This window comes from Notolepis coatsorum, assembly GCF_963971535.1.
Source record: "Notolepis coatsorum genome assembly, chromosome: 9".
Taxonomy (NCBI): Eukaryota; Metazoa; Chordata; class Actinopteri; order Aulopiformes; family Paralepididae; genus Notolepis; species Notolepis coatsorum.
This window is the reverse complement of record NC_140173.1, coordinates 51,007,072-51,023,130: the sequence shown is the minus strand read 5'-3', so window position 1 is coordinate 51,023,130 and position 16,059 is coordinate 51,007,072. Positions and strand designations below refer to the sequence as shown.

General features: G+C 43.1%; 1 protein-coding gene across 1 annotated transcript in view; it reads left to right on the top strand.

Annotated features, from left to right (window-relative positions):
* wdfy4 (WDFY family member 4) overlaps nucleotides 1-16,059 on the top strand; it is a gene marked incomplete at its 5' end in the record, with an annotated part of 306,077 nt that overhangs the window by 32,868 nt on the left and 257,150 nt on the right. Inside the window, 2 exon segments of the mRNA XM_084321866.1 lie at nucleotides 4,858-5,090; nucleotides 12,034-12,173. Coding sequence (XP_084177992.1) covers nucleotides 4,858-5,090; nucleotides 12,034-12,173 — 373 coding nt within the window.

Here is a 16,059-nt window from a genome sequence, read left to right as displayed (position 1 = left end):
CTTCTGAATATTTTGACAATCGCAGGAACCAAAATCCATCAGCGTTGAATTACGACACCTTGCTCTTGTCTTTGCACGCGCTTGATTGTTTGTTTTCAATCTATCTATGTAGGTGTAACTCGATTTTGCTTTGGGAGTTCAGCGCGCGCCGCAGGGTAATGGCTTCTTTGTGATTTAACTGTTTTTCCTTCCTCTACGGAATTGACCGTCCGACCTTGCTAGAGCGAAATATGATAAATAGATCCTTTTAACCGAAGCTCCTTGACCTCCTGATAGTGCGTGACTAGCTTCTCACACTATCGGCGAGTCAAAATCTTACTGTAAACAAAGAAGCAAACCGTACAGGGAGGTGTTGTGGTTACGTCATTGTTGTTTCCCGCGCGGCCCGCCCCAAGTTCAAGTTCAAGTTTCAAGTTTCTTTATTAGTTGTCATACAAAGATACAGAATACTTTTATGTGGAATGCTTTCTTCTGTTATGCTCCTGAGAGTGTGCTAGATACAAATAGATAAAGTATAAAATAGACAGTCAAAAGTATGTAAACAAAGTGTAAACAAGTGTTCAATATACATATATACAATATACAATACAGAGTAGAAAAAATTTGTAACTGAGTTACAATACAGTATACAGTACAATGCAGAAATGGGATGAGGTACAACTTAGGGTAAGGTGCAATGAGGTATGAATTGTAGTGCAAATCTCTTTACCAATAAATATAAAGTGTGTTAACTCATTGGACGCCAGACCCGATGATAGTCGGGTTAACTCGCCGACCGTTCAGCGCCAATCACGAGTATAGTCGGGTTTTAATCGTTATTTCTTTTATTAGCGATATCCATTCATTTTCAACCATCCAGCCTGATGTTATCGTTGGGAATGGGTCTGAGCTCGCAAAAGGGCAAATACCGCCCCCTACGCCTTCCGGCTGGTATTGCACTCCACTGGGAATGGTATAGGTTTTTTCTGGGACGATCCAAGCCGTGCGGGCGTGGTTTAAATAATCAGGCGAGGTAACCTGATTTCAACGATACATATGCGACGCTGCCCCCCCCCCCTCATATGCAATGCTGTTGAACGTGGCACGGACCTCCGCGCCCAGTACTTCAAATGGCGATCAGATAATTGGATTATTTCTTTTGCATTACATCAGATACAAGGTAAGAACATTATATATACATTTGATCGTTGATCTGATATGTATTTCTACCCGATCGACGCTGTATCTGTGTGTGTATGTGTGGCTGTTTTCCATTGGGTGGGAGGAGGGGGGGGGAGCGGCGCGCCGGTCTAAACAACATTGCATGCGTGCACGAGGAAGGATAATAATTATGATCTAGCGTTGATTTCAGGAAGATTCGATAATCAGCAGAAAAATGACAACGTGTTTTGTGTATTCCACTAAAGGGCTATTATCGCGTCTTTCTCTGGAATTACTAGAAATCACCAAAACTATACTCGTATTCAAAACGGTATAAAACGGAAATGTACCGATGAAAAAACAATCCGTTTTGTACATGTTGACTGCAAGCAACTCACGAGCTGACTGCAAGCAAAAAACGACTGTGTGGCTCAGCGGAGTAGCAATACAATCATCAAATTTGCTGACGACACAGTGGTGGTGGGCCTGATCTCTGCCAACGACAAGTGGGCCTACCTGGAAGAGGTCAAGGTCCTGGCGGGATGGTGCCAGGAAAACAGCCTCTCCCTGAACGTCAGCAAAACAAAGGAGATGATTGTGGACTTCAGGAGGTCGGGGGTCAAGGACTACAGCCCCCTCAGCATCGACGGGGCACCGGTTGAGAGAGTCAACAGCTTTAAGTACCTCGGAGCCTACATATCCGAGGACTTGACATGGACCACACACATTGACAGTGTTGTGAAGAAGGCACGACAACGCCTCAGGCGCCTAAGGAAGTTCCAAGTCAGTCAGAAGATCCTTAAGAACTTCTACTCATGTACAATAGAGAGCATCCTGACTGGCAACATCACCTCCTGGTTTGGGAATAGCACTGCACAAGACCGAAGCAGACTACAAAGAGTGACACGTTCAGCCGAACGCACAATTGGAGGGGGGCTCCCCACCCTCCAGAACATTTACAACAAGCGTTGCAGGGGCAAGGCTAAGAGAATCATTAAAGACTCCAGTCACCCGAACAACTGCCTCTTTGAACTGCTGCGGTCAGGCAAGCGATACCGGAGTCTCAAGGCGAGCACAGAAAGACTCAGAAGAAGCTTCTATCCCCAGGCCATCAGGCTGCTAAACGAACAATGAACACTACACAACAACCATCAAACGCACATAGCACACACATCCACACGCACACACTCACTTTAAACAAACACACTGTAGCACCCACTCCACACACTTTATAGCACACACTCACTTTAAACAAACACACTGTAGCACCCACTCCCCACACTTTATATTTATTGATGAAGGATTGCACTACAACTCGTACACCTTACTGTAAATTGTACCTAAATTGTACCTCATCCCATTTCTGCTTTGCACTATATAGTACTGTACATTAGTACACTGCATAGTATTGTATATTATATGGTAACTCAGTTACGTCTATTCTGCATCGAACATTGTACATATGTCTATACTGAACACTGTGACCTCATTTTCTACTTCTAAATTACATGCTATACTATGTTATTTGATACTATCTTGTCTAGCACAGTCTCTGGAGCGTAACAGTAAGAAGCATTTTGTATGAAAGTATTCTGTACTTCTGTATGACAACTATTAAAGAAACTTGAAACTTGAAAACTCACTGATAATCGACGAGAGTATTAGACCCATAGCCATAATTTAAGATATATTTTAAGCACTCGCAAATCTCCCACTCCTCCCATTGATTAAAGCGGTGGCTCTTTAGCGCCCTCTGGTGCACTTAAGCGTGGCTTAAACTGTCTGACTCTTGAGTTAAAGTGTCTAAAGTGGGTAAAGTGGGTGCTTTTTTTTTTTTTTTTTTTTTTTTTTTTTTTTTATTATCGCTTTTTACTACTGGGCAGTCCAGTAGAGAAAGAGAGAGGAGGAACGGGAGACAGAGTGGGGGGAAGACATTCTGTAAATAACGACGGCTCCGGGAACCGAACCCGGGTCGGCCGTGCCGCGACTCAGCGCGTTATGTGGTTCGCCACTGGGGCGCCGTGAGTTGTTTATTTAAAGTGAGTGTGTACGTGTGTGCTGTGAGTGTATTTGATGGTTTGTTACATAGTGTTATTTTCGTTGAGCATCCTGATGGCCTGGGGATAGAAGCTCCTTCTGAGTCTCTCTGTACTGGCCATGAGACTCTGGTTCGCTTGCCTGACCGCAGCAGTTCAAAGAGGCAGTTGTTTGGGTGACTAGAGTCTTTGATTATTCTCTTAGCCTTACCCCTGCAACGCTTGTTGTAAATGTCTTGGAGAGTGGGAAGCCCACCTCCAATTGTGCGTTCGGCACTTGACCCACTTGAAATTGCAATGTATTCTCAATGGATACATTTCTAAATCGTCTCGTTTAAAACAAATAAAGCATGAACATTGGCATGGTATACCTTTCTGTGTGTATTCATCCACAATCTATAGCTCAACATGAAAATGTTTGCAATTCATCGTCAAAGTAGCAAAATAACAACGTTTATGTTTTCATTCACTGAGAAACTACACAATGGCCGGCCCGTGACGTGTATTAGGCGACAACACTAAACGTTCTACTTGTAAGTGTAGTTCTTTTTTAATGACAAATTAAACAACCTTTTAACTAACTTTATTTCAACCAAAAATGCTTAAACAATAATGTTAGTGATAGAAGGGAAAAAATTTTGTGCAAAAATGGAAAGCTTGAGGCAGCTTTATTACAATAGCCGATAAACACATTTTTCCAATGATAAATCCCTATACGGGTGGACCGTGCAGGAAACTAAAGTGACGTCAGACTACACCTCCCTATTCAATTGAGGATAACTTGATCTGAAAGTAACCGTTAGGCAGAGGGAAGCAACAGTTGTGATGGGTCGGTCTGCTTCTCGCAGAAGGTGCCTTCTATGTGAGACTGTATTCTACTGTCTGAACGAAAGGGAGTCGGTAAGCCTGACGTAGAAAATCTAACATTAAACTATAAAATCTCAACATCCGTGACAATTGGATACCTCCAGTAAATGGTAGTCATAAATGGACTGCATTTATATAGCAGCTTTTATCCAAAGCGCTTTCCAACGTATGCCTCATATTCACCCATTCACTCACACATTCACACACTGACAGCGGAGGCGACCATGCAAGGTGCCAACCTGCTCATCTGGAGCAGTTAGGGGTTAAGTGTCTTGCTCAAGGTTTTCAGAGGAATAATGTTTTTTCAGTCTTTATCTAAAAATGGTAAGTTGTCAAGTGTTGTGTTCATTCATACTTAAAGACAGTAGAGTTTGAGTACTTTTAATAATAATAATAATAATAATAAGCGCCTTTCATAAAACCCAAGGTCGCTTTACATAGGGGGAAAACAACAATAACAAACATGGTGGACAGACACAACATTCAATGTAGGAAATTAGGGGCCAAGTTGAAGAGGTGGGTTTTGAGGAGTTTTTTTGAAGGAGTCCAGAGTTGGGGCGTTACATTTCCCGTGATATATCACATTCACTTGCCAAGTGATTTTAATTGACGTTGCAACTGGCAAATGCAACACTCTGTTAAAACAGGGTTATATGGCTCTTTGTCTGAAGGGTTACAGTAAATGATCACAAAGTTGCTCAGGAGCACATTATCCAGTAGATTCCTAAGTGACCACTACAGCTTCCTTGATGCTTTGCGGACTAATCCTTTCCTAATCCTCCACTCCTCTCCTCTCTCCGACCTGTGTCCCCAGGTTGCGCTGTGAAGAACCTGCAAGCGTTCCTTCTCCTGCAGAGCTCCTTCCTGCGCTCCAGCGACCCCCTGCTGTGTGGCCAGATCCTGCGGACCCTACGGACGGTGTGGGAGTGGGACACGGGCAACTTCTTCCTCCTGGAGTGGAGCGTCCAGTCTCTGGCCCGGCTTGCTGCCTGCGTGTGGCGCAAGGCCGCCCCCGTCCACCAGCTGTTCTTCTCACTGCTGGAGACGGTGAGGATCATCGCACTGAATAATACGCGATAAATTAAATAATCACTAATAATGCAGCCCGGGATTGTGTTTTTGTTATGTCTTGTTTTTTTTTTTTTTACTTTTTCTCCTCCTATTTTTTCTTGTATTTTCCTCCCATCCCAATTTAGTCGTTATGCCAATTCCCCCCTCCCCTTCCTGGTCGTTGCGCGCATTTTCCCCCTACTTGCCGGTCTAGGGAGCCCTGAAGTCTATCACATGCTTCCTCCGATACATAGGAGACAGCCAGCAGCCTCTTTTCACCTGGCAGCGAGGAATCTCATTGGTGAAGTGTAACGCGTGGGAGGGCACACTACCTCACCCAGATCCCTTCCTCGCTGTGCAGGCGCCCTGACCGACCTGTAGGAGTCGCTGTTTACAACGACCAGATTACCACCCACCCGGCCGCCCCTTATGTCTTGTTGTTTGTGATTGTTTGCTTATTGTGAAAAACAATAAAAAGAAAGTTATATAAAAAAAAAGAAATTTAATAATTATTTAACCCTTTCACTCGCCGTCGGTAGTGTGACAGTTTATTTTTTTTTTACCTTTATTTTACCAGGTAGTCACTTGAGATCAAAGATCTCTTTTTCGAGCAAGACCTGGCCAAAATGGCAGCAAAAACAAAAAACAAACATACAAAAATACACAAAACACAGACAGAGACATAAAAGGCAAAGTGGGGCAAGGGGATACATTTGAGCTGCAGCAAATCAGATTGAATGGGATCAGGGGGAGATTGGAGGGTAGGGTAAAAAGGTAGAAAGAGGATGGAAGGTGAGGCCCTGCAGGAGGTTGCTGGGGAGAGAAGGTCAGGTTAAAAACATAAAATATAACAGCACATTATACAGTGAAGCAGCGACATTCTCCCATCTCATTCTTTAAAATGCCCTTAATTTGAACTTTAAAATCAGATATGGTAGTGAGGGCCTGCAGTTTCAAAGTTTTTTGAAGTCCATTCCAGGCAGAGGGAGCAGAGAACATGAAGGCCCTTTTCCCAAACTCTGTGCGGGTTCTGGGTACTGAGGCATATAAATAGCCCTGGGATCGTAAGCTGTAAAATGGGTTTGATGTGATGGTGAGGTATGAACCGAGGTAAAAAGGGAGGTGACCAATAATTGCTTTATAAATGAAGGTGTACCAATGAAGCAGTCTACGGGCAGTCAAGGACGGCCAGTTAACTTTAGCATACAGAGTGCAATGATGGGTAAGTGATCTATATCCAGAAATAAATCTTAATACACCATGGTAAGCAGTGTCCAACATGTGTAGTGAGGTGGAACAGGCATTCATGTATAAAACATCACCATAATCTAATACTGGTAAAAAAGTGGCAGCAACTAGTTGCTTCTTTGCATTAAAAGAAAAGCATGATTTGTTTCTGAAAAAGAAACCCAACCTCACTTTTAGCCTCTTGACCAGGCTTTCAACGTGTGGTTTAAAAGACAAGCTGTCATCAAGTAAAAAGCCAAGGTATTTAAAAGTCGACACAATCTGAATTGGAATGCCTTGCGATGTGTGTATAGAGGCAAGACAAGGCATTTTTGTTTTGGATTTAGTAAAAATCATAATTTTTGTTTTTTCCGGATTTAAAACAAGCTTTAGTTGCTGAAGTTGGGATTCTATTTCTTTAAACGTATTTTGCAAACTTTCCAGAGCTTTTGTCAACGTATTAGCACAACAGTAAATGACAGTGTCATCAGCGTAAAAATGAAAGTTTGCATCTGGAAAATCTTTGCCTAGATTATTGATATAGATTGTAAATAACAATGGTCCTAGAACAGAACCTTGTGGCACCCCCTTGTGGACAGATAAAACATCAGAATAAAAACCATCAGCCTGAACACATTGAGGCCCCGTTTAGACGGAAACGCTAGCAGGTGAATCCGCAAAAATATTTTTACGGATGTGCCTTTCGTTTATACGGAAACAGCGTTTTTACGGGGTGAAACCGCAAAAAAGTGAGACTACCTTCCAGGGTGGAATTCCTAGAAACGCAAAACCTTTGCGCTCTCGTCTAAACTATTAAACCGTATAAATCTGTTAAAACGATGACGAAAGGGTTGTCACGGCTCTGGTCGCGCGTACTGCTTACGTCACAGGTAGCAGGTAAGCGCCAGTAGCCGAGACGTAAACAAAGCAAGTATGTCTGACTATATCAACGGAGATCACTTGAAGGCTACATTGGCAGTACTTTTAAAGACACAAGAATCAGTCCAGTTTTAAGATACGCTATTGGAGCTGGAATTACCGCGGCTGCTGGCACCAGACTTGCCCTCCAATGGATCCTCGTTAAAGGATTTAAAGTGTACTCATTCCAATTACAGGGCCAGCAGGTGCCTCGACTGGCCCGCGCCGTTCTGTGTTCTGAACGTAGCGTTATAGCAGTACTTTTAACCCTTTCACTGCCACACGACAGAAGGTTAACCCTTTACTATCACACAACCGGCTGTCGTGTGGCAGTGAAAGGGTTAAATACACAAGAATCTGTCCCGCGGCGTGAGTGGACCCACTGTCTGTGAGTGACTCTGCTTTGGTCCAATCACATTCCCCATCCACAGTCTGCGAATCAGAGGCAGAGTAGGGCGGGTCTTCACAGCACGTCATGTGACATATGCGCCAATCGTGTGACAGCGGTGCTCCGTCGTTACAGCCTCGTCTGCACAGAGAATTCCACCCCAAAACGCTCGTCTAAACGCAAAATTAAAAGTGAAACCGCAAGACGACTTTTGCGGTTTCTGTTCACAAAACGCTCGTCTAAACGTAGCCTGAGTCCTGTCAGCAAGATAATTACAGAACCAGCCAACAGCAGAGTCAGACAGTCCTACATTAATTAGCCTATGCTTCATTATATTATGGTCCACTGTATCAAATGCCTTTGAAAAATCAATAAAAAGGGAAGCACAATGTTGTTTCCTATCTAAAGCCCCAATTATGTCGTTTACTACCTTTGTAGCTGCTGTAACGGTACTGTGACATTTCCTAAAACCAGATTGATCACAAGATAAAATAGCATTGTTATATAAGAACTCCTTCAGCTGATTACTTACCAGAGTTTCCAGTATCTTGGCTAAAGCTGACAAATTAGAAATTGGCCTGTAGTTGTTGGGGTTTGAAGGCTCACCACCTTTTAACAGGGGTAGAACATGAGCCTTTTTCCAAATCTTGGGTATTTCATTACAAGTCAAGGTTAAGTTAAAAATATAAGTTAGAGGTTCTGCAATAAAATCAGCAGAAAGCTTTAAATAATAGGGATCCAGTTTGTCTGGCCCAGCCCGTTTTTTAGGATTCAAATTCTTAAGGGCTTTATGCACTTCACCAATAGAGAAGGGCTGAAAATCAAATGTATTATGTGATGGGGGCTCAGTTTCAAGTGGGACCTGTGTTATGGTATTGTTTGTTACTTGATCAAAGAGAAACCCAGAAGAGACAAAGTGTTTGTTAAAGCAGTTGAGCATCTCAGTTTTCTCATACACAGTAGATAGACCAGATACAATACAGGGTGGAAGACCAGCTGTGCTATTTGGGGATAAGGATTTGATTGTCTGCCAAAATTTCTGTGGGTTATTTAGGTTTTCTGTTGTGAGAGTGAGATAAAAACTTGATTTGGCCTTCTTTACTAAGGAAGTACATTTATTTCTTAAACATCTAAAAGTGGTCCAGAGAGCTTCAGAGTTTGCCTTCCTTGCCTTGGCCCAGATGAGATTCCTTTCTCGTATGAGGTTGGATAAATCTTTAGAAAACCAGGGGTTATCCCTGCCCCTAACTCTATACTTCCTAAAGGGGGCGTATCTGTCTACAATTGGCAAAAACATATCCAGGAAGAGATTCCATGCTAATTCAACGTCAGGTATTAAAGAGACCCTGCTCCAATCATTTAGGTACATATCCTGCCAAAATCCCTGTTCAAAAAAGTGCTTTGTATCACGTTTAATAATGTAGCGAGGTTTTGACTTCGATATCTTTGTATCCCTAACACCCGCAATAACACAATGGTCACTCACGTCATTAGGAAACATGCCTATCGAGGTATACTTATGAGGATTATTTGTTAAGAACAAGTCAATAAGTGTAGATTTTTCAGGACATTTCAGATTTGGGCGAGTTGGGGAGAGTATTAATTGCGTAAAATTCATTGAATTGCAATATGCTTTAAATTCATCTGACGCCGGAGATAACCAGTCCCAATTGAAATCACCAACAATGACTATTTCATTGTCCGTTAATTGGGAAATAATGTCAGATATTGCGGCTAACGTTTCCTTTACAGCAGAATTAGGTCTGTAACAGCCGACAACCGTGACATTGCAACCCTTTGGTAATTCAATTTGTAAGGCGATTATTTCGAACTGCTTAGGTATAGATTTCGTTACTAACACTTTGGTGTGGTATTTGGATTTAACATAGACAGCTATGCCACCACCACGTTTAGGACGATCAGTACGACTTAAATTATAGCCATCAATGGAAATGTCTTTATCGCAAATAGATTTGTTTAACCAAGTCTCAGAAATTATAATGATATCAGCTCCCGTTGTCTGCGCCCAGATTCGAACAAAATCAATTTTCGGCAAGAGACTTCTAACATTTACATGAATGATGCCAAGTCCAGATCTTGCATTGAAGTCAAAAGGAGTCTGAATACAATGAAGATCAGGACCAGGATTTGGTTGAACATTACCAGAGATCATCAGCAGTAACACAACCATGCATCTTAATTTAGCCATTTTAGGGGAGTTACACTTTGAATTTACATCAGAGCTTAGAATGGAGTAGAAAAGAGAGTCCGTTGACATAGTGAAATAGTTTTTTAGTGCATAGTGACATATCATGGTAACAGACAATTGATCTGGGGATAAAGTCACAATTCTAGTAGGTCTACTACACCTGAACCTAGATAGAAAGGTCCAAGTGGATTTTGTGTGCTGGAGTGATAAACGGGACGAGAAAAGTTCACCAAGTCCATTTCCTTGCTGTTCCATTTGTGTTAGCAAATAGAACAGAGTTAGTACAGCGAACGCAACACGCATGATTTCAGCAAAAGTTCGATGCACAACAGAACGGCTTTGAACACAAATGTGTACGAGAGGGTAGGGGATTCGAGGGGTAGCAGTTGGACGAGACCAGGGGGAGGTATGAGAGGATCGCAGAGGGGTAAGGGGTCGTTGACTAGACCCGGAGCCAGGCCCGGAAACAGCAAGCAGTGTGAGATGAGCAGACCGATTATAGGAGAGGAGTGAAGAGCAGCACAGTTGGTGGTGATGCTTGGTGGTGTTTAGTCAGACGCAGTTGACAGTGACTCAGCTATTGTAGCAGCAAGCAGGAGTTTAGGAGTAAGTAAGTAAGTAAGTAAGTAAGTAAGTAAGTATTTATAAAGCACCTTTCATACATGTCATGTAGCTCAAAGTGCTGTACACAATTATAGGCATATATAACGATAAAAGCAATAAAGTCATAGTGATCAGTTAAGTTCAATGTTTAAAAAAAAATAATAATAATAATAATAGTAACGTAAAAATGAGAATAACGTAAAAACAGTAATTTGCTTACCAGTTTGGGAGAACAGGTCCGCACAAACATTTCCGCTCAGTGGCAACCGGAAGTGCACTAAACCAATGCACTTGTATGGTAGGTAGCAATGTTTAGGTCTTATAATGCTAGTGTAGTTACGTTTTTATCAGTGGTCATAGTTGGGTCCATAGTGCTTTACCAAGTCCCATGGATCCATCAGTGGCCGTGTATTGTGTGCGTATGTACCCGTTCGCTCATGTGGTCAGTGGCCAGAGTTGGGTCCACAGGACTTATCCAAGTCCCATGGACCCATCAGTGGCCGCGTCTTGTGGTAGAAAGAAAGAAAAAGAAAAACGTATAAAGAAAACAGTCTAAAGTTTGAAAGTTTGGGAGGTCCGCAAAAACACGCCTTCAGCTCAGAAGCTGAGGCGTGTCAAAAACTTTTGAAAAACTGGAGGCGTGTCTCCTATTGTACCCATTCCTTCATCTAAGTAAGCATGTAGTTCAGCTCAAAGATTGATTTTCATGTAGCATGTAGACTACTGTTGCTTCCAGACAAAATGATTGGGAATTTAATCCAGTTCAGCCGACATTAGTCGAGGTAAAAACAGAGAATGATTGATATCAATCAGACAAACTCACAACTCAGTTGACAGTGACTCAGCTATTGTAGCAGCAAGCAGGAGTTTAGGAGTAAGCACGTAGTCCAGCTCAAAGATTGATTTTCATGTAGCATGTAGACTACTGTTGCTTCCAGACAAAATGATTGGGAATTTAATCCAGTTCAGCCGACATTAGTCGAGGTAAAAACATAGACTGATTGATTATCAATCAGACAAACTCACAGCTCAGTTGACAGTGACTCAGCTATTGTAGCAGCAAGCAGGAGTTTAGGAGTAAGCACGTAGTCCAGCTCAAAGGTTGATTTTCATGTAGCATGTAGACTACTGTTGCTTCCAAGAAAAATGATGGGAATTTAATCCAGTTTAGCCGACATTAGACGAGATAAAAACAGAGACAAACTCACAACTCACAAACGTGCAGCCATCTTGGAAAATGTTTACTGTTTACCCCCTATTAATGTTCTGTTTACCCCCTATTAATGTTCTGTTTACCCCCTATTAATGTTCTGTTTACCCCCTATTAATGTTCTGTTTACCCCCTATTAATGTTCTGTTTACCCCCTATTAATGTTCTGTTTACCCCTATTAATGTTCTGTTTACCCCTATTAATGTTCTGTTTACCCCCTATTAATGTTCTGTTTACCCCTTATTAATGTTCTGTTTACCCCTTATTAATGTTCTGTTTACCCCCATTAATGATCTGATTTGCAATAGATAGGAAGGTCTTCTTCACAGCATGATATCTTGCGTTAAACCGTGTCTGAGGATTGTCCATTGGGTTATTCTACAGGTGGTGTTCCAGCTCAACTACATTCCTCACGAGACCTTGCGGGCCGTGCAGGGCGTGTTGAAACAGAGTTGGACCGGAACGATAGCGGGAGGTGTGGCCGGGGTGGAGTTTGGGGTGGCGGCTCTCAGCTGCTTTCACAGGTAGGTAGAGGATTGTATGTAATGCACTGTCGGGTAGAATTCTAGGCACACACCACGACAGCCCCTCCATAGTGAGGTATATAAAGGATCGGCACTGATACGGTGATAATGGGTGTTATAGGTATGGCATGGCTGTCCATTCAGTTTAGATTCAGAACCACACAGCAAGTTAGAGCATTAGACCACATCTCATTCTCTCTAACGTTAACAGAAATCACAGTGTATTTTGACGTTGAAGTTCTGTCTTCAGTTCTGGTGAATTTGAGAACTGTTAGGACTATCTGACTCTTAATAATAAACAGTGTTAGGACTATCTGACTCTTAATAATAAACACTGTTAGGACTGTCTGACTCTTAATAATAAACACTGTTAGGACTGTCTGACTCTTAATAATAAACACTGTTAGGACTATCTGACTCTTAATAATAAACAGTGTTAGGACTATCTGACTCTTAATAATAAACACTGTTAGGACTATCTGACTCTTAATAATAAACACTGTTAGGACTATCTGACTCTTAATAATAAACAGTGTTAGGACTATCTGACTCTTAATAATAAACAGTGTTAGGACTATCTGACTCTTAATAATAAACACTGTTTGGACTATCTGACTCTTAATAATAAACACTGTTAGGACTATCTGACTCTTAACACATTGTGCGCCAACAACGAGTATACTCGTTATTGCCCGCCAATCGTTGTGCGCCAACAGCGAGTAAACTCATTTTTGGGATCGATATTTCATTTTTTCACCATGGCATTCATAATTCATCCAGCCTCCCTCCGGGACGCAGCTGGACCCTGTCTGATATTGCAACGCCTCAATACCGCCCCCTGGTGGATTTCGGGGGAGTTACACTCCACGCCAAACCGGAAGTGGCGCTCTGTGCATCTGGGAAAATCCTCCGCCAGAGATATATTGTAACGTGGGTCTAGATACACACTCGAGTGCATTGGATCGCTTTCGAAACGCAAGAATCAATATGATTTCGGCGTTTATTGCATCATACAAACGGAAAATGGATCTAGCAGATCGCCATCGAATAATTGGAATTCTTATTCCTCCAGACTCATCGGCGAACGGTAAGAGGAATCTAATGTTATTTTCAGCTCGATTGTTTATTTATTTCATTGCAATCCATCTGATCAACGTATCAACCCATAGTAAAAAAAAGCCGTTACTGACAATCAAGGAATTATAAACGCCCCCCCCCCCCCCCCCTTTCCTTCACGCATGATGAAGCCGAATGTATACCGATCATACACATTTGAATTTTTTAATATAGCGTGTATAGGAACAAATCGCCAATCGATAATGTATCATATGCGTCGGGGCCTATAACTCGCGTTTTAGGAATTACTGCTATACAGTCTAAAAACATACTTATATTCACGAGGGTATGAATGGAAAAATATAACGTTCCCACATCCGGAACGATAGATACCTGATGTTGAATGGGCCATAGTAATGTCGATATAGCTATAATATTTAAAAAGTTATAGCCCTGCAAAGAAGGTGAGCGACTCCATAGGCTTACAGCGCTGGCAGAGAGGGCACAAAGATGGGCACAATGCCTGGCAGACAATGTGTTAATAATAAACACTGTTAGGACTAGGGATGCACCGAATGGGAAATTCTTGGCCGAAACCAATACCGAAAATAGGAAACAGTTGGCCGAAAACCGAATGCCGAAAGGCTGAAAATGATTCATAGAATAGAATTTTTTTTTACCAATGTTGTTCAGCTACCTGATTATGGAAAAATATATGATTATGGCAAAACTTAACTTAAATAATAAATAATCACTATTATGGGTCCATAAAACATTTATTCAGCACTTCTGAATGCATACAGTACATTAATTCCAAGTCAAGTGCATTTTCTTTTCTCTGTAGGATAACTACAAAGTGCATTCAGAACAAAGCCAATGTGCTTTACGTCCTCTGCTTCACCGAAACATGGCTCACACCGGAGGTTCCAGACCACGCAATTCAACCAGCGGATCACTTCTTTATCCATCGCAAGGATCGGTCATCAGAGTCCGGTAAACAACGTGGAGGAGGTATTGCCTTCATGTTTAACAAAAATTGGAGCGATCCAACTAACGTGAAGGAATTATCCAACCACTGCTCCCCAGAACTGGAATATATAACCATCAAGTGTCGTCCTTTCTTCCTCCCGAGGGAGTTAACGGCGATCGTCCTGATCGGAGTGTATATTCCACCGCAAGCCAGCAACAAGGTTGCGCTCTCCAGACTACACGACGAGGTAAATAGAATACAAGTGGCGAACGTTAACGCCGCCATTTTAGTGCTGGGAGATTTCAATAGCGCCAATCTGAGAAAGGTATTGCCTGACTTCTATCAGCATGTGACTTGCAACACCAGAGGCGGTAACATCCTAGATCACTGTTACACGCAATTTAAAGGTGGCTACAAGGCTCATTCTGATAGTGGCTTTGGTAAATCAGATCACGCGTCCATTTTTCTTTCACCAAAGTACAAACAGAGAATTAAAAGTACTCCCGTAGTCTCGCGAGAGGTGCAGAAATGGGATTTGACGTCAGAGGAGACGATCCGGTCAGTGTTTCACTACACAGACTGGAATGTGTTCCGCGACACAGATAACATTAATGTCTACACAGAGACAGTGCTGGACTATGTTTGTACTAGGGTGAAAGAAACAATCCCCACTACCAAAATGAAAGTTTACCCAAATCAAAAACCCTGGGTAGACAAATCCGTCCGTGAAGCTCTGAGAGAGCGCACCAAAGCATACAACGACGGCCTAGTGGCAGGCAACATGAATGACCACAAGGTGGCGCGATACAACGTAAGGAGGACAGTGTCAGAGGCCAAACGGCGCTACAGGGATAAAATTGAACTCCAGTTTGAACAAGCTGACTCTAGAGCTATGTGGCAGGGGCTCAAAACGATGACAGACTACAAAGGCGCCTCCCTCAAACTGAACAGTGACATCTCCTTAGCAAATGACCTCAATACCTTCTATGCGAGGTTTGATGCTGGTAATAACAACACCAGCTCACAAGCCTCGGCAATGGGGGGGGGGGGGGGTCGGCTGCTGATGGAGGCGCAGTGTTCAGGGTAACAGAGCATGAGGTGAGGCGGACCTTTAAAAAAGTGAATATCAGGAAGGCAGCAGGTCCGGACGGCATCCCCGGCCGCGTCCTAAAAGTCTGTGCCGACCAACTGGCCCCAGTATTCACTGACATATTTAACCTGTCCTTAGAACAGGCTGTCATCCCCACCTGCCTGAAGAAGTCCACTATTATCCCTGTACCCAAAAAATCCAAGCCTGCTTGCCTCAACGACTACCGCCCTGTAGCTCTCACCTCCATAGCCATGAAGTGCTTTGAGAAGCTAGTAAAGGGCTACATCTGCTCCTCCCTCCCCATCAACATGGACCCCCTGCAATTTGCATACCGCCCCAACAGGTCCACGGAGGACGCCATATCCCATGTGCTGCACACAGCAGCATCACACCTGGACAAGAGGCAGGGGAACTATGTGAGAATGCTATTCATCGACTACAGCTCGGCATTCAATACCATAGTCCCCTCCATACTCATAGCCAAGCTCAGGGACCTGGGCTTGGGCTATGACCTCTGCCAGTGGGTCTTGGACTTCCTGACTGGCAGACCCCAGGTGGTGAGAGCAGGCAACTGCACCTCCTCATCCATCACCCTCAACATAGGGGCCCCCCAGGGCTGTGTTCTGAGTCCCCTCCTCTACTCCCTGTACACACACGACTGTGTGGCTCAGCGGAGTAGCAATACAATCGTCAAATTTGCTGACGACACAGTGGTGGTGGGCCTGATCTCTGCCAACGACGAGAGGGCCTACCTGGAAGAGGTCAAGGTC